The sequence below is a fragment of the Protopterus annectens genome, chromosome 3.part1 (genome assembly GCF_019279795.1).
Source record: "Protopterus annectens isolate FY-2018-M chromosome 3.part1, PAN1.0, whole genome shotgun sequence".
NCBI classification, from domain to species: domain Eukaryota; kingdom Metazoa; phylum Chordata; order Ceratodontiformes; family Protopteridae; genus Protopterus; species Protopterus annectens.
The window spans coordinates 50,156,394-50,176,233 of NC_056732.1; the positions used below are offsets into that span (position 1 = coordinate 50,156,394).

Sequence of the window (19,840 nt, forward strand, 5' to 3'; positions counted from 1 at the left end):
ACAGTGAAACTAGCTAGAAAAATACACAGTACACAAAGTGCTATAAATAACTAAGAAATAAAGAACAAAATAAACATAAAACAGGATACTTAATGTTATATATTATAGCTCCGAGTTTCCTCAGTGTCCTTCCTTCGATCAAGCTCAGTGTGAAATAGTTAATGAATTTATTGGTTGAATCAAGTATGGTGATGGAGTACAAAATGCTGCCTGATTTGTATGAAGTCATTCCATTGAAGGCATGTGAGGCCGAGGTACCAGAATGTGTTTATAAAGAAAGTTTGGCAGCTACAGCAGTGCTCTTGGCTTTTTTTTTTTTTAGGAGAATTCCTGGTTTTCCATTTTGGAGCAAGTGTATTTTGTGCTTTTAAGTTACTAATCAGTATGTGTCAAGTCCTTATTAGGTGTGGGGAGTTGGGAGAGGGAGATGACAACCTGTTTGGCATTAGATATATCCATATGTAAGAGTCTTGCCTCCAGTTCTACAGTACAGTTACATCTCTCACATATAGTATTAGTTTGTAGCAGGAGCAGGTGGTTGCCAGTATACATGAGACAACCGCTACATTACCTCAGGATGCCAGTGTTTATCAGGCTGGACAGAGATGATAGTAAACTGCCCATCCATGACAGCAGATCTTTACTGTGCGTTTTCTTAGGGAAAGGAAGAAACAGGTTAATTTAACTGGACTGTGCTGTTAGCCCAGAGGTTATTACTGGCAGCTATACTTTGTGTAGTCTAATGTAAACCAATAAAGCAAAGCTAATCAGTGCACAAAATGAGTTGCTCCTAGAGCAGCAGAGGGCTGGGAATGGTTTCCCTGATAGTTATTTAAGGAAAAACTTGCCTATTATGCTTATGCATCTATACACGGCACTGCCAACGTCCACTGTGCAAACAGTTGCTTCTAGCAAGCGTGAGGCTTGAATATCGGCACAAGTACAAATCTATCTACCAATTGGTAAAGCACACAAATGGCCTTACTCCAGCAATCCACAACTCAAATGAGTTTATTATCAGGACACTTCTGCCACAAGACTGCAGAAAAACCTTCTTAATGTAAGATGGCTGCTTTTAGAGCCAAAGTATAAGAAAACACAAACAGTAGTCATGAATCCAGCAGATACAATGTAGCCTGGGTCTTAAAGCAACAGTTCAACTAAAAAAGTGCAGAAATGCAGCAAAATGTCAGCAATGAAGCAATAAGAAAACACAATGAACATGATGGCACCTGACGCACTGTTCAATGTGACACAGAAAAGGTAGTTTCTGGTAACATGGTGTGGACTTGCCTAGATGGCAGAGGAGAAACGGTATCATATGTTTTGTACAAGTGCAATCAACAGGGGCTGAACCAAACAACGAAATAAAAATGCCTGTAATCTCTCAAGAAGGTTCTCACATTTCTGAAGACAAAAAAGTACCCTGAAGCAAAAACGTTACACTGAAAAGATCTGCCACAAGCAAGGTAATAAGGAATTACATAAAAATCTCACCCAGGTGAAAAAAAATATATAAAATACCCTAAATTATTTGTTGAAGCAGCACAAAGACATTTACTACTCCACAAAATTTTGAGGAAGAAAAAAAAACTGGAGAAAGAGAAGCAGCAGTGCAATGCATGATTAGGAGAGCGATTATCAACCTGGAGAAGTCATACGTGCCACATGGGCCTAACAACTGTGGCCCAAGTCCCATCCGTTCCTCCAGCTCTACAGTGTCAGGCTCTGGGTTTCCTTAGCTTTCTCAACAGCATCCAATGAACTGTCAGGTGGAACATTTTTTTTCTTTTACAAAGCAACTACTGCTTTCTGTAGTACAGCATGAAAGTAGAAGAGGCTTAAATTGCATGTGCAGTTGAATAAGCCCATTAAAACTTCCTCAAACTGTAAGAGTACAAATGCTGAAGATTTACAGAGAGCTTCAGCCTCCATTATATTCAGTGGCTCGATTATCTGTCCAGTCTACATTAACTGAAAGTTAGCTAAGCAGAAAAATTTTCTCCTACCTGTAGGAAGGTTTCATCCTGTTCCACATTCTGTGGCATTCCTGTGGCAATACAGACACAGGAGACAGTTCACATTCTTCTGTAATTTCTTGTTCTTCTGCTTCTACCACATGTTTTTGTGTTTGAGCAGACTGCTCCACCCCTGGGACATGCCTATCACTTTTATAACTTTGCCTTGAAGACCTGCGAGGCTCCGGACTGGACGAAGACACATTCTCCTTCTTGCTACCACTCTTCGTTTCTGGAGTTCTGAAAGAGTCCGTTTCTGTAATAATCTCTGCATCAGTGGGGTCAGAAGTCATACAATAAGCAACCTGCTTTAATCCCATATTAGGACCAGCAAAATTCTTCAGAAGAAATGCTCCAGATGAATTATCATTCCCAGATGAAACATCAGACTCAGAGTCACTAAAAACAAAAAGAGAAAGAAAAAAAAAAGTCTGCATCGTTGAAATTGGTTCTAGCAGTGAAATAAGAGGATCATAGGAACACAAGACTTATAAACGATCTTTAATCTTTAGTTGACAGCAATCTTCCCTTAACTCCCAAGTATTGTTCTTAAAAGGGTTTTTGTAACACTTTGGAGCTTTTGTCCTCGAGCCTCTGCTGAAAATGGGCACCTACCCACTCAGACTTTCCCGGCAATCAAATGTCAATAAATAAGTACACGTTTGGTTAAATGGCGTGTTAAAGAGATTTTGATAAGTGACTGCCAACAGATGATTACATTTAAAATGTGGTCTAAGCAAGCTATCAGAAAAGAATAAAAATGTAATACTGCTCTGAGTGTCTGATACAGTTCAGGAAGGCTGGTTTCATTTTGGATAACTATAGTGCGGTGTCTACCAGCTCAATGTAACCCAGCCAAATTTCATTTAAAACTGTTTTGTCAGCATCTAAGCAGCAGGGTCCTTTACAGAATAGGATCGACTTTATGAATATATTAATTTCAGTCATGAGTTTCCTATGATGACAATGCCAGTAGGCAGAATTAAAGATGTTATTGGGTCTTTTCCTTCAAAACATGGCATCCAGCTCTGTCACCCTTTCCACTGAATTTTACCAGCAGTATAAAAAAAAAATAATCCGTATATCCACATTCTGGCTGACTACATGTTTGCACGAATCCAGACACCCCATTAGCAAGAATTACTAGGATTCCAAAGCCCAGAAAAGATTTATCCCAAGGTGACATCAACTAATTGCTATGTTAACTGTTACTATAAAATTTATGAAGTGATTGATAATCATTTCCTTCCCTTATTAAATCACATTATTCATCCAAATATCAGGAATCTGTTCAAAGCTACCCAAGTATTGCAAGTCAGTAAACTTCACTCCAGCTCGTATCACCAACTCATTGACAAAGACCAGACTTCTCACTCTGTGGATGTTTTTAAAGCCTTTCATAAGTAAGGAACATCTATTTCTTCTTTTGGAGTCATTAAAAACTCTGTCATGTATATTAACTGTAATAAAGACTTTGCATACAAATACAACATATTTACATTAGAATCAACATGCACCATTCTAATATAAAAACACAAATTATGGGAAGGCACCATAACTGCCCTTTGCCTTTTACCTTAATCATACTGGCCCTTAACCCATGCTATTTCATCTTTTCCCGGTTAGGGGTCGCCACAGCGGAACGCCGGTCCGCTAATGACTGGCAGTTGGTTTTTATGGTGTCAAGTTGCCAGCCCGACACCCAACCTTCAACGAAGGCACGCCCATTCAACGCATGTCTTCCGAACGCCCACTTGACCGCGGGGAGGACATGCAGACTCCACACAGAAGGCACTCCCAACCCCAGCCAAGAATCGAATGGGAGAACCTCTTGCTGTGAGGCAACAATGCTACCACTGCACATGTAATTACCATTAAATATTTCTCTTTAAAATTTCTGGTACACACTGATGACCATACTCTAACCTCGACTTTGGCTGAGCATTCCTTAAATTATTTTTCCACTAAAGCCAACAGTACTAATGATATCAGTGGATGTGTCATTAACCCTCATAAATGTAATCTGTTACAACTGACTCATGGGATAACTATCCACTGTAAAACAAAATGTGAATACTAAAATATTTAGGATCATAGGAGGTTACTAGGCTAATGGCCCCGAGGCCCTTACAAGCCCAGCCAAGAGTTTCATCCCCAAAAATAAACCTCAGTCAGCACCTGTCGCCCCTGTCAATGAGGGACACAGGTGGAACCCCTGGGACACATTTGTGCTCTGTTTGACATATATGGGAAATCTATTCCAGAGATGGGGCAGCCTCAGAGACAAACCTGTCTCTCCAGCAGGTTTTGTTGATGTCACATATTAGATTCAGGTGCATGAGGAGTTAAGACTTGCGGAGATGGAGCACTTCTAGTAGGTAGGGTCTGAAACTGCCTTGTAGGAGAGACACAGGCAACCTCTGAGCAATCTGTACGATACAGAGTAGAGTGACAGTGATTTGAGCCCGTCTGCATAGGGACAGGTGTTGGAGGCCATGGATTCTCTTTGTGAGGTATTTCAATGGCCTTTTCAGTTGGTACAGATGTTTGGAGAGGTACACCCCAAACGGGGCATTATACTCGATTATTGGTCTAATGAGGGAGGAGTACACAGAGGTAATAAACTCCTTTTTTCTGGATGCAATCCCTTTACTTATGAGATGAACCAAGTAAAAGGTTTTTCTGACCACTGCCGCTACATGATGGTCGAATGTGAGGTTATCAACCTGAGTGTCCAGGTCTCTCACCACAGGCTGTGTGCTTAGGGGGTTGCTGTTGATGTAGTAATCAGTAGGAGTCATGTTTTTGCCGAATGGTAGGATACTTTTTTTTTGCATTTAGCTTGAGGCCATAACTTTGGCATCAGTCATTAGTTGCTGCGAGACTCTCTTACAGTACGCTAACATCATTTGGGGAGTCTATGACAGCATCCAACTTAGTCGTCCACAAACTCAGTCAGCCACAGGCCTTTTGTCTTTGCCTGGACCTCTGAGAAACAGATGCCGAACGTTAGGGTCCCAGGACAGATCCCTGGGGAACTCCACTAGTGACAGGTCTGCTATCGGAGGTGGAAGTGCCTATTTTGACTCTGAGGGCCCTGTCGGTGAGCCAGTTGGGCACCCACCTGATGAAATAGGGATTTATGCCAAGTTGTGTTAGCTTTTCAATAACTCCCTAGTGGGGGATTGTGTCAAAGGTCTTGGCCAAGTCAAGGTAAGCTGTATGCACCGACTTCCCCTCATCCAGGGCCTTGGTGACAGTCTCAAAGAAGTCAACCAGACTCAACAGACAAGATCTGCCCTTGATGAATCCAAACCGAGTGGGGTCAAGTGCTTGGAGATTGCCTATGTCCTTGTTTATGAGATCCATAATAATATGTTCCATGGCTTTACAGATCAGACTTGTCAAGCTAATGGGACGATTGTGGCACCAGCCCTGTGCAAGGGGGTGACAACTGCAGTTCTCCACTCCGCTGGAATGAAGCCTGTACTTAGGCTGTGGTTGAATAGGGTGCTCAATGGCAAAGTCAGTTCTTGATGGAGATGGTGCAGAATACATCCTGGGATACTATCAGGTCCCATGGAAGCTGTGCTCTTCAGGATGCATTTCTTTTTTCTTCAGAGGGCAATTCCATTTCAGTCTTCATATACATAAAATAAACTGAAGAAAATGTAAGGAAAATATGAGACCCTGAATTACAGTAGATATAAAAAGTGCACACACCCCTGTTAAAATGCCAGGTTTTTGTGATATAAAAAAATGAAACCACAATAAATCATTTCAAAACTTTTCCATCCTTTAAATGTGACCTATGACCTAAACAATTCAATTGAAAAACAAACAAATCTGTTAGGGGAAAAAATATAAAAAATAAAAAACGTACAATAAGCTGGTTGCAGTAAGTGTGCATACCCTTAAACTAAATACTTTTTTGAAGCACCTTTTGATTTAATTACAGCATTTCATCTTCTTAAGTAGGAGTCTATCACTATGGCACATCTTGACTTGGCAATATTTGCCCACTCTTCCTTGCAAAACACTCCAAATCTGTCAGATTGCATGGGCATCTCTTGTGCACAGCCCTCTTCAGGTTACCCCGCAGATTTTCTATTGGATTTAGGTCTGGGCTCTGGCTGGACCATTCCAAAACTTTTAAATTTTCTTCTGGTGAAGCCATTCCTTTGTTGATTTGGATGTATGCTTGAGGTCACTGTTGTGTTGAAAGGTGAAATTCCTTTTCATCTTCAGCTTTCTAACAGACATCTGAAGGTTTTGGGCCAAAAATGACTGGTATTTGGAACTGTTCATAATTCCCCTCCACCTTGACTAAAGCCCCAGTTCCGGCTGAAGAAAGGCAACCTCCAAACACTGCCACCACCATGCTTCACCGTGGGGATGGTGTTCTTTTGCTGATGTGAAGTGTTGTTTTTGCGCCAAACATACCTTTTGGAATTGTGGCCAAAAAGTTCAACCTTGGTCTCATGAAACCATAACAATTTCCCATATGCTTTTGGGAGACTTTATGTATTTTAGCTGGGCCTGGATTTTTTGGGTGTAAGAAAAGGTTTCCGTATTGCAACCCTACTCCATAGTCCAGACATATGGAGAATATGGGACATTGTTGTCAAAGATAGTACACAACCAGTACTTGCCAGAAATTCCTGCAGCTCCTTCAGTGTTGCTGTAGGTCTCATGGCAGACTCTCTGATAAGCTTTCGTCTGGTCTTTTCATCAATGTTGGAGGGATGTCCAGTTCTTTGCAGCATCACTACTGTCCCATATTTTTTTCCACTTTTTGACGACTGTCTTCACTGTGTTCCATGGTATATTAAATGCTGTGGAAATTTTTCTGTATAGCAGGCAACTGAGTAAATTTCAGGAAAATGCTACTAGGACAGCTGAACTTCATTTGGAGTTAAAACAGTCTCTCTCTAAATTGATGCCAGGTTTGTGCCCAAGACTGAATGCTGTAATTAAATCAAAAGGTGCTTCAACAAAATATTAGTTTAAGGGTGTGCACACGCAACAATGTATTAGTTTAAGGGTGTGCACACACAACAAAGTATTAGTTTAAGGGTGTGCGCACTTGTGCAACCAGCGTACTGTATGTTTTTTTATATTTTTTCCCCTAACAAATTTGTTTGTTTTTCAATTGAACTGTACAGGTTATAAGTCACATTAAAGGTGAGAAAAGCTAAAATGATGAGGTCTCGTTTTTTTATATCACAAAAACCTGTCATTTTAACAGGGAGTGTGTACACTTTGAAATCCACTATATGTCATTTACTGGGAGAAATACATTTCTTAAAATTGAAAATTTTGCCTTACAGAGAGCTTGGCATTGAGCAAAATATAGTGAATGGTGCAATGAAGGGGTTTAGTGTAATTTGGATGGTAAGGGAGTACATCTCAAAATTCTCTACTCTGCTTTGCTAGCTCCAAAACAGCTCCAGAAATTGATTAAAATTATCCTAAAGGTGGAGAAATTACATTAACAAGTTCATTTCTAATATTTCATAACGCTTGGCAGCTGCACCTTACTGCATTATTTAAAATACTATTAGCAGATTATACTTGGGATCCTTTTCTTAGGAATATTAAAACAACTTCTTCAAACAATGGAGACTACATGGTTTCTTTGCCACTCTCTTTGCTTACCTTCAAACTGACAGTCTAGATGCCGCCTTTCTTTAAAAGAAAAGCCAATATGGAACCATTTAGAAATATCTTTGACTGAGGCTCGTTTTTGATAAACGAGGAACAAAATTTGCTAACACAAGATCAATTAGCCTGTGCAATGGCAAAAAAAGCGTATTATTTGTGACATACTTGCATCGCTAGATCCAATTCACTTTATTATATGTGCACAGGTAAAAAAAATAAAGACGAATAAATAAATAAATGGCCAGGCTATCAGAACATTCTTACTGTCCATTGAGTAAAAGTATTTGACAAAAATAATACACTGAATGAAGACTTCGCTACAGAAGATACATTGCTCATTTCACTATAGTTTGAGGGAGAATTATACCAATTTTTTCTTCTGCAATCTTCCACTTTCTAATTAAAATGCAACAACACTTCACATGTATTAATAGAAAAGGAAACAAACCATAAAAAAGTTGTGTTATTACCATAACATTCCATCTGTGTGGTCTATTTTCATTCTTACTCAAAAAATGGGTCTGGATCAGACTCTGCCATTATTTTCAGCTCGTGGTCACTTAAAACGCTCAAACTCCTTCCTTACCCATAATGCTCTATCCCTTAACATACCTCAGATCTTGTTTGCTGGCTTATAGTATCAAAAGAAATACTAGAATCCTGTTAATAGAAATTCATAACTGGATCTCAGCATAAGGAAGCAAGGTTCTCTCATAACGTCTCATTCTTCCAGAAGCCATTAGTTCAAGGGTAGGAAGTTGGAGGGAGGGGAGTTGAAGAATAAAAATGGACAACACAGATGGAAAGTTAAGTACATAACTACCTGTTGTTGTTAATTTTCATTCATTCCTCAACAACCGGGACAGAGTCCCCAGCTACCTGAAATCCTGGGAGTACTCCAAAGATATTCCTCAGCACAGCCTCGAGACCAGATCCAATTTGTAATAAGTAGTAAAGGTAGGAGGATTAGCCCAAGCAGCAGCACATATATTGTCCATGGAAGCCCTGGATAAAAATACTGATGATGTCAACAAGGACCTGATTGAATGGTCTCTCAAAGGTTTTGGTAAGGAAAGGCCCAGTTTGTTGTAGACAAAGAAAATACAACTGGTCAGCCATCTGGTTAAGGTTACCTTTCTGACCGGCGTACCTAATTTGGAATCTGCAAAGCAGACAAACAATTGGTCTGTTTTTCTGAGGTTTTTCATTCTATGCAAGTAAAAACTTAATTGCCCATGAATGTCCAGTAACTGCAACATACACTCACCTTTGTTTGTACAATCTGGAAAGAAAACTGGCAGATTAATAGAATGGCTGATATTGGATTCTGATTTGTTGTAATCCAGGGAAACCCCCCAGAAAGGAGCAAGTCTGGAGTATCTGGCATCTGGCTTTTATCAGTAGATGCCTGATCAGTCAGAGCGGTTACCAGCCAGTCATCCAAGTATGGAAATACTCTGAATCCCTGCAGTCTGAAGAGAGCTGCTACCACTGCCATGCATTTGGGGAACACCCTGAGGGCTGTGGTGAGGCCAAACGGCAGAACTCTTAATTAGCAATGACTGGCTCCCTGCTGGAAAAGTAGGTATTTCCTGGATCACCTGTTCATTTTCATGTTGATAGTATGCATCCTAAAGATCTAATGAACACACCCAGTCACCCTTGTGGAGGAAAGGCAAAATGAACTGAACCGTGACCATCCAGAACTTTGTATACTGAACCAATTTGTTCAGACTGCGGAGATCCAAAATTGGTCTCCAGTCCTCTGTTTTCTCTGGCACTAAAAAGAATCTGGAGTACATTCTTTCTGGTCTGGGGGGGGCCTCTCAGAGGACTCTTTTTCTAGCAGCTTTTTATTTCTAGACCTGCTGCTTTCCTCTTACTGGATGGATCATCAGGAATTTTGTTTACTGTTTGGGGGGGGGGGGGATTGTATAACCTCTGAAAATAATCCCCTGCACACATGTATCTTCTGTAATACCTGGCCAGGCTCTCTGGTGTACAGATAAACAACCCCTGACTGCCTCTTCCAGGAATACAGATTCCTCTTGGGAAGAGGAATCGATAAACCAACCACACCTTTGCTTAAGGATCTCTAGGATATCTCCAAATGAATGAGAAGTCATCCAGTGGTGATCTTGGGGACCCTTCCCCTTCATCAAAACAGGTGTCTTCGGTGACAGACTTCTGAGAGGAGCCTATGTGCCTTGTCTTGAACTTCCTCTTCCTAGGGACTTCTTCAGTGGGGTGTTCTGGAGAAGTGTCAAAATAATTGGTAATATCCAGCTGGGTAGCCTGGCTACTTTGGTCTGGCTACCACTACCGGTAGAGTGATGAGGCTCTAGGCAAAGAGACATACAGAATCCAGAAGGGAGATCCGAGGAGGAGGGAATCATCCATCCTGCATAAGCAGAACTCACACTCCACTACCTCAAAAGCAGAACGCTCCAGGGAGAAGGAAGAGGACAGAGCCGAGAAGCCACACTTCAGCCCCATCAACTCCCTCTGCTCTGAAGGTAGTCCACCTGAGATGTCCAACGCCGAAGCTCAGAGGGGCAGAGAATGGCTCCAACAACTTCAGAGTAGAGTAATGCCTTGGATCCAACAGGGATGCTTCGGCTCCAAGAGTCGTCTGGCTGTGATAAGCCCAGAGCCGATGCACTCAAAAGAATATATTGGAGCCAAAGATACAATGACCTTCAAATCCGATTTGGTGTCCGATAAAGACTTCAGTGAAGGAGCAGACTTCAGATCGAACTTTTTGCATTTCTTACTTGGAGGCTACACCATCGGACTTTTTGCATTTCTTACTTGGAGGCTCCACCATCGGATGTAAGGAAGGGGTGGAGGAGCCTGACTGATCTGAAGGCTTTCTAGACTGTTCCTTTGTCATAGGTTTGTGGGGCTGAGCCCCAGTTAAACCTCTGAAAAGGTAGATGGAAGCAAGCCTTTCAAAATAAGCTTGTTCTTACAGTCTACAATAGACAGAGGATTAAAAGATTTGCAGATGTCACAATCTTTCTGAAGGTGCTCAGGGCCTAGACAATAAACGCACAAGGCATGTGCATCAGAAAGTTATGACTACACTTCAGGCACTTTTTAAAACCAGATGTTTTTTCAAACATTAAGAAACAATTCTTGAATGAGGGAAAAAATATTTTTTTTTATTATTTTTATTTATTTATTTTTAAACAGAAAGAGGAAAGGAGATACCAACAATGGCATTGAAGAATACACTAGGTGTGTAAAAGGCATAGCAGGAAAAGTTTACAAACAATGGTAAGAAAATTACACTAACGTGTAGGTAGGGAGGAAATATATAAGCTATAAAATGAGATAAGATAGTAAAATTATACGGCAATCGGATAACTTATCTCTGTCTTTTGAACACTAGGCTTGAGAGCTCAGTGACCATTTTAGAATGCGAAGGCAGCAAACAACATTTTAAGTATGCTAGGGGATAGAGCATTATGGGTAAGGAAGGAGCTCAAGAGTTTAAGTGGCTATGGGCTGAAAATAATGTCAGAGTCTGATCTGAACCCAATTGTTGAGAAATTAATGAAAATTTACATCAGATTAACAGTTTTTGTTATCATTATGCATAGTATACATATATGTTTTCTAACTGCTTTATTTCACATTTCCTGCCTTCCCTTATTAGTTCACCCCTTCTCTAGACAATTACTGTACAAGGCTTGCTCCCAGAAATTCCATTTATTTCTATGAATTCTGCACCTTTTTCTTCTAAAGATCCCACTTCAAATTATTTTTATTTCCTTTACAGTATTCAGTACTTCCATTACAGCTGGTTTAAATTGACTTGCATTTTCTAGTAACTGCTTTTTGGCAGCCACCAGAATTAAATAAGAGGCCTTACTATGTCTAGGCAACTCAGATTCTATATCCCAGCTTAAAAGAATATTTTCTTCAGTTAGTACCATTCGTTTCCCCAAGTCCAATTCATTACTTTACCAAGATTTACACAATTTCCATTTTCTCTCTCTCCACACCACATTTCCAGTATTTACTAACTTCTTCTTCTTTCGGCTTTTCCTGGTTAGGGGTCACCACAGCAGATCATCTGTCCGCTCATGATTGGCAGTGGAGTTTTACGGTGTCGAGTTGCCAGCCCGGCACCCAACCTTACACAGAAGGCACACACATGCGCACACACACACCTAGGGCCAATTTAGAGAGTGTCCAATCCACCTACTGCATGTCTTTGGGATGTGGGAGGAAACCGGAGCACCCCAGTATTTACTAACTACCAGAGGAAAATCTTCTAGACTTTTGTTGCTCGCTTGGGAGCCTTACAGCTTTCTTCTCACTGTCCCTTTCTAATCGGTCTTTCTATTCTTTCTACAGTTTCTTCTAACCTACTCTGATGATTATAGCCAAGCTAAACTACTGTGTATGGCACTCATTTTCTCTTTATTAACAGTACTTTCTATTCTTGATTCAACAAAAACTTTAGCAAAGTTGTTTTTTTCAATTAGCATGCCCACATCTCTCTCTTTTTGCCTATACTGCTATCAATCCATGACAGGGAAGGCAATCTCTAACCTGCAGTCGAAACCCCCTGCTTAGCTACACCCCTCACTATTACATTTCTCTCGAGTTACACTGGTTCCTTTGCAGATTTCCTTCGGTAAGTTCCAGCCCCCTCACTCATCTGTTTCCTGTACCTTGCATGCAGACACCCATATCAGTAAAATCTTCTGTTATTCCCTACACTGGCTTCAGTCTTAGAATATTTTATAGGTTCATGGGTCCATACTAGGCAATCATTTTGCAGACTATTACATGGTTAGTCACCATCTGGACTGTGGCCAAAAGGAGAGAACCAAACCCTGTGCCATGTGTCTATGACATGCACAGCCATTACGTCAACCCTCATCTTCAACATCAGTTGTGTACATTTTGCACAGTGGTTCGCTACAGCTCTCCTTGAGAACTCGTACTCAAACATCTAGACCCTCTCTCTCTCTTCACCACCACCACCCCCTCCGCCATTTCATCATCAAGCTTTTCTGCTTTGATTAGTTATGTATTTGAGCCTGAAGTACCCATTCAAATTAGGTAACCTACTAAACAAGTTTGTTTTAAGGAGAATCGGCTTATTCCACTTACTATTATATTAAGTTGTTAAATACATTCAACTCTTAAATTAACCGTTGACAACAACGTCTCCTCTAGTTGATAAAACTATGCCTGACCTGTATACAGAACTAAAGGGACTGAAAACATTTTCACTGCTTGTATACATTATTATCCACATTCATAACAGAGACCTTACAGTTTCTTAATTTTGTATTATCTTCTGTCTAGCCTCTTCCCAAATATCCTTAGCTGCCACAACACAATCCTTTTTAACCCATACACCTAAATACATCATCTTATGTCCCAAAGTATGGGTTCTGCTAAATCAAATCAAGTGTTGGGTACACAGCTTACTGCTATATATTTTATCTTCATTTATTTTATTTTATATTCTGCGAAGACCTTAAATGGCCTCAAAATGTTCCACAACAAGGAAATATCCTTTTCTGGACTCACAAAATGCAAAACATCACCTGCAAATAAGGTTAACATTTCTTGACCACCACACCAGTCATACCTTTAAAACCTGTAAATCTGTTATTTTCTATGCTAATAGTTGTAAACACACTACACATAGCACAGCTTGTTAGAGAGGAGTCCTCTCACTTTAATTCTTGCCTCCAACTCTGTTTTCCTTATTAACCCCATTATTTTGCTAGGGAACACAAATGATACCATTGCTCAACTTTAAAATCTCTGCTGACCCTACTGAATACTTTCACTGGACCAAGACTCACCAACAATAGCAAAGCCTTCTTACTACGGGATTCCCTCAGGATAACCATTGCTTTATCAAGATTTTCAAATGTCTGCTTCCCTCTGTACAAAACTATAATGACCCATATCTATCAACTTTGTAACACCTTTGCCATTTTCTGATCTATTACAGCAAACACTTCACAACCATGGTTTAAAATCAAAATGGGTCTAATATGAAGCCAGATCAGAAGGGTCTTTTTACCCTCTTTCAGTAATTCTGCCACCATGGATTTCTTCCAAGATGTCAACAGCCCCCCACCTTTTCGATCTTGCTCACTTCCATCTTAACTTCCAAATGACAATCATTACCTGTTCCAGAAGACTTCCCTGTTGATTGCTTACACATTACAACTTTTTTCTCTTTCTTACTATTAATTTTAAGTCTCATAATCCTTCAACCTTGGCACAAGCACATTCCATAATTTTTCCCATTTGTAACTTTTCTAATCTCCCCATTCCTCTGCTTTATACAAAATGTATACAACATTTTCTAAAATACAACCAGTCTCATTATTTATTGCCTTAGCCTCCCTAAATGTACCTAAAGCTCTACTTTCTACTATGTGTTAAAAGTTGTTGTGTTCTAATGTTAGCAAAAATAAGTTACACAGCAGCCTTTCTAAACCTACGCATACTGTCCAAACATCCTGTTATTTTCCCTATTCAGCACTTTGCAATTACTCTTCTTTTTCAAGGAGTCCCCTTCTTCTGCCATATTTTAACCATTGTCAACATTTCCAAAGGCTTTCTATGCCTTCTTTTCCATATTCGCTCACTTCAAGGGTCCCTTGTTACTGTCCATCTTCAGTAAACTCACTGAGACGTGAAAGCATTTTATGGCAAGACATTTAGTCTTCAGAATACAATGTCAGCAAGCTGAGATTACACAAAATAAAAACATACAAAACCAAACTCTAAAATCCTATCTACCCATAACATAGCATACTCAAGTGCAAGAAACACTGCACTGCATAACCCACATGGTACCTTCCAGAATATTTCTTCCAATCATAATTCATATTCTCGACTGAGAGCAAAATAATACAATCATTCAGAAACTGCTGATACTTACTATACTTAGGAATGTTCTCATGACTACAGTAATTTTCCTTTACACAAACAATGCTGCATTCATTACAGAACTTGTAATTAGACAAGATCAAACTACAAAGACACATTCTTTATGTTTTTAACTGCTTCTTCTAGGTATTCAGTGCTCTATAGCACTATAAGTGTCACCTAAACTTGCAACATGCAGCTTGTCATGCCTATGTCTCGTAGAATACAAACAAGTCTTCTTGTCTAGCTTACCAATGAATAATTTTGAAATACAAAAATTCATTCTGACATTTCTGAGACTTGTATTTTAGCACTTTTCACTCTAACATCTCAAACTCACTTTTAAAGTCAATTTTCATTTTATCCCACTCACTAGCTATCCCTTCTGCAGTAATTTCCATCTTCTCTAATAACTCTTGAATCATACCCACTATTCATTCCTTAAATTAAATTTTTAACAAATAAGAAGGGCAGTGAAAAATGTGTTCTGTTTACATAATCAATGTGCATCTTTATCTTATTATCAACATTAGCAACAAAAACTTATAAAACGGAGAGGAGGTAAACATGGCAAAAGAGTTAAAAAACATAAGCGCTTTTGCGTCTTTCTTAACATTTCATCAGATAATGTATCTTTTTAATTCCAAACATTTAAAATATTAGAGAGCCAATCAAAGCTGCACATTCAAACACATGCTCCTAGCACAATACATCACTTATGTAACAATACTACTTGCAAACTGTTATACATTTATTAAAAACACATAGCATGTGTAGTGCAATACATTCATTAAACCGATTGCTCGACCAAAGATTTAGTGTATTTGGCTGCATAAAAAAAAAAATGTCCTATGTTCTACACTGGGAAAGCTAATTGTATGGTCAGGGAACGCGTACATGAACATTTATATACCTTTAATAGGGGGTAACGAAAGAAATGCTTTGACAAAACGCATTTTAAAAGCATGCAAAGACAACAGCTTTAGATTTCTGGTTTTGCAAACAGTTTAGAAGGGTATTAGGTCTAGAGATCATAAAAATAAAACAGAAAAGGAAGAAATAAAATGGATTGTTACATTTCAGGCTGACAAATTCTATGGGTTAAATGATGCAATTTCACTGAAACCCTTCCTTAAGGATAGTCCTTTACCTCATAAGTAGTACGTTTTAGCAATGTATAGTCTTCACTAAGTAACTGCGGTGGTGGTGGTGCTGCGGTAGCGTTTTGTCGCCTCACAGTAAGACGTTGTCCTGTTCGATTCTCAGCTAATTCTGTGTGGAGACATGCGTGAATGGGCGTACCTTCGTTGAAGGTTGTGCATCAGGGCTGGCAACTCGGTACGTAAAAATCTACTGCCAATCATTAGCGGACTGGAGTTCCGCTGTGATGACCCCTAACCGGGAAAAGCTGAAAGATACAACAACAGTCTTCACTAAGTACATTACTGAAGCTTTACCTTTAAGGGTTGAATCATGTGACCTCTTTTAGGTTATGGGCTTGTGCTTTAGTTGGTTTATCGTTACACTGAGAATTAAGTAGTGATTTCGATACACTCTTAGAATGATGTCCACTGCGATAGAAATCTTTATATTAAGACGGCTAGGTAAATATAGAAATTTTATATGTCCTATGCAGCCCGACTGAAAAAACTCCGGCTGTACTCAGTGGCATATCGCTTACTTAGAGGTGATCTCTGTCTGACTTACAAAGCCATGTCAAACTCAGAATTGAATGATATGCTCCACCTAAAGAAATCCAAGTCACTGCGAGCCACGCGCTCTTGTGAGCTAAACCTCGCCACAACAATAAATAGAACATGCTGGAGGGATAGATTCCTGCCACAGAGATTCCCCCATGCTTTGGAACAAAATTCCTAACTACATTAGGCAGAGCCCCTCACTAACACTCTTCGACAGAAACTTTGACGAGTGGATGGGTAACAGAAAATACACCCCTGGGATCACTTCACTGGCTCTGCTTGACAGAGACTCAATTAATTAATCAATGGGGCGGTGAAAGCCGACACACTCTGGCTAGGCTTATAAATGCCTTCGGGCAGATAGCCTAGTACCTACCTATGAACCTATTGTTTTTGAATACAAGTGAATTTTGTAGGATCAAGATGCTTTTAGGTATAAAGTGCATCACTTATTTTTGACATGACAATGAATAGTGGCATTAGATGGACCTTAGTTTAATGAATGTTTTGCGCTACACACCGTTTTTAATAAATGTTGTACAATGCTTTACAAATAGTAAGAGAAAGCGCTTACATTTTTTATTAAAAGTATTTTGCCGTGTTTAATGCCTCTCCTTTAACAGTTTATTTTAATATATTTGTACGTGTGAGCTGGTTTTATTCGCTCAATGGAGGACTGGTTTATTATTTTGTTTGTTACAGTTATTGAATGGGTCTCATCAATTTCAATTAAATGCACATGCTCCTGTGAAATGTCATTTCTACTTAATTTAACTCAGTTATTCAGCCTTGGGGTATATGTAAATTCTGAGTTTTTGCTACTGAATTCAAAAACATTCTCAAGTATTTTTTTTCAGAAATCTGATGCATACTTTGCCTTTGTAGACTCCCCAGACACATTCTCACTGCCTCAAATCAGCTTCCACTCCCAACTCGCACATATTTCCGGCTCCTGTCCTAAAATTTCTCCATGATCCATTACAGTAGTTTTAAACAGAATAAAATACAAGTCATTGTTCTTCTCCCATAATCCCTTGTTATCACAAATTGCCATTGTTGCCCTTTGTTCCTCTTTTATTGCTATTGGGGCAATCAGTATTATTATTCTCCTTTTTCTTTGTCCCTGATGTTTTGCTTAAAGTCCCTCCCCCCCGAACTCCTTTGTCAAATTCACATACTCATTTCTATCTAAATAAGTGTCTCCTGCACCTTTATTTGCACTCTACACTTTTAAATTTAATTCAGTACTCTGACTTTTTACTTATACCTATAAGGCCATTTGCATTCAATGTCAGTATAGAAGAAACCACTCTGCTAAAAAGGCATTACTCCCAGATATTGTACAAGACACTTCTTTTGAATACAGGTACCAGCCTTAGAGCTTACATGCACACACTAGGAACTCACAGGCTGATCTTGCTTGTATTTGCTTCTCCCTCTCTATTCGAACCCACGTTACATTTTCCCAGATTTATTCCTCAATAAGATAAAAAAAAATTTTTTTTTTAAATCCACGTCGGTTTTGTATTAGAACAGTACCTCGCAGGATGCACAGTAGCAAATCCAGCCCTAACCACCCCTCCAGGCCGACAATTCCTGGCGGGCTGCTGAATCTGCATGAATATTCATTCCTGTGGCAAACTGCACAGGCATGGCAAGTAGGCAGCACAGGAGTGGCATTCTATCTGAAATATAGCAACGGATGGTAACAGGACAGGGGAATGAAAAATCAAGTAGGAGAAACAAATCCTGAATTAAAGTGTGGAAATGTATACAGTAAGAATCTTAAACAGCACAGAAAGACAGGAGCAGGTTAGTTTTGCTTACCCTCTTCCTCAATGTAGTAAGATCTCGGAGTTGGTATATTGAAGTAGCTGGTGGGGGGGGGGCATCGCCCCCACAAGGGGGTGCAGGGGGGCTTGCTCCCCCACAAAAGCAATAAGAAAAACTAAAACAAAGCAGAGAGAAAAGTAATAATTACTTTGTGGTTGTTTGCATTTGATATCCTTAGTAAGATGGAACTGGCTTGTTTAATAAAGGCTGCTTTACAGGGTTGAAGTTGGTATTGTTTATTTATTTAAATGTGTTGACCGGGAGTGTCCGACTGGACGTAGGTCCATTTTCAGCGGAGGCCCGGGGAGAAAAGCTCCACAGTAAAATAAACAGACAGTAGTTACATTGGATTACATAGCGATTAACAATTTAACATAGCAATTACTTACAACATATTTACAGATGAAGAACATAGTACATCAGTAGACAACTAGAATCTTTATCTGTGAAGTACATAACAGACATTAACAAATGTTACAATGAGAAGTTCCTGCTGTATAATAAGTACTAGGCTTATGAGCATCTGAGCTTGCTATAATCAAGGCAGTTAGTCGAGTGGAGGGAAAGGTAGTGGTTGGATGGGGTGGATGATATTAGAGTGGGAGTTGCAAGGGCATAGCCAGCATGTTTTTAGGTGCGCTTTTAGTAAAGTTTTGAAGTGGGTGCATGATGGTACGGAGGCAATTGTGGGTGGGAGTGAGTTCCATAATTTGGCTATGGCGCAAGAGAATAGTGCTTCACCAGCAGAGTTATTGGCTTTAGTGATCTGCAAGTGATTTTTGTTACTGGATCTTAGTGATCTGGTGGTGCGATAGGGTTGGAGTAGATTCTGGAGGGATGGGACATTTAGTGGATGGTTTACTAGTTTGTGGGCGAGTGACAGTTGATACCACTGAAGGAGGTGAGGGAGTTCAAGCCAGCCCAGTTCAGCAAGTGAGAGACAGTGGTGACTATGGTAGGATGCCCCTGTGGCGAATTTGGCGATTTTGTTGTAGCAGGTCTCTAGCTTGTTTAGATCACATTGCCTTAGGTTGGTATATATTGGAGAGGCATAAAGTAGGGTGGACATAAGGTGGGAATTTGCTGTTGAAATCTTTGCTGCTTTGGTAAGAAATTGCTCATTTCTGTATAACGCTCCTAGTTTTTTGTGGACTTTTTTATGGTCATGAATATGTGAATGTCAAATTTTAGTTTACTGACAATTTCCACTCCTAGCAATTTGGTGTGTTCAGTTGGGTATATAGTGGCATTGTCTTTTGCTGTGATGTTAAAGTGAGAGTTGTTTTGAGTATGTTTGGTGGGTTGGAAGAGGAGTAGTTTAGTTTTGTTTGGGTTGAGTATTAATTGGGCATTGGATAACCATGTTTCAATAGAGGAAAAGGCTTCCTGTGTGACTTTTTGCAGTTTGGGTAGGGACTGGGCTGAGCAGATGATGGTCGAGTCATCTGCGTATTGTATGAGTGTGCCATGTTTGGTTGTGCCAATTCAAACAAAATCTGTTTTGTGAGATCACGGTACAGTGAAAATCGTGAAATTTGCCCTTTCCTCACTGCAGCGCGATCTCGGTGTGGCATTTTCGGTGTTACAGCAGTTCAATATTTTATCTATTCGATCCAGTGTCACAGACCCTTACTCTGACAGCAAATGAAATATGCACAAAAGAACCAAAAAAAAAAAAACAAACAGAAAAGACAAGGCTAAGTAATA

The 19,840-nt window shown here is 39.8% G+C and overlaps 1 protein-coding gene across 2 annotated transcripts in view; it reads right to left on the bottom strand.

The window, feature by feature from the left end:
• LOC122797987 (fibrinogen silencer binding protein) overlaps positions 1-19,840 on the bottom strand; it is a 163,489-nt gene that overhangs the window by 119,195 nt on the left and 24,454 nt on the right. For both annotated transcript variants that reach the window (XM_044066549.1, XM_044066550.1), the window contains exon 3: positions 2,010-2,417. In XM_044066549.1, the coding sequence (XP_043922484.1) occupies positions 2,010-2,417 (408 nt within the window). The remainder of the gene's footprint in view (positions 1-2,009; positions 2,418-19,840) is intronic.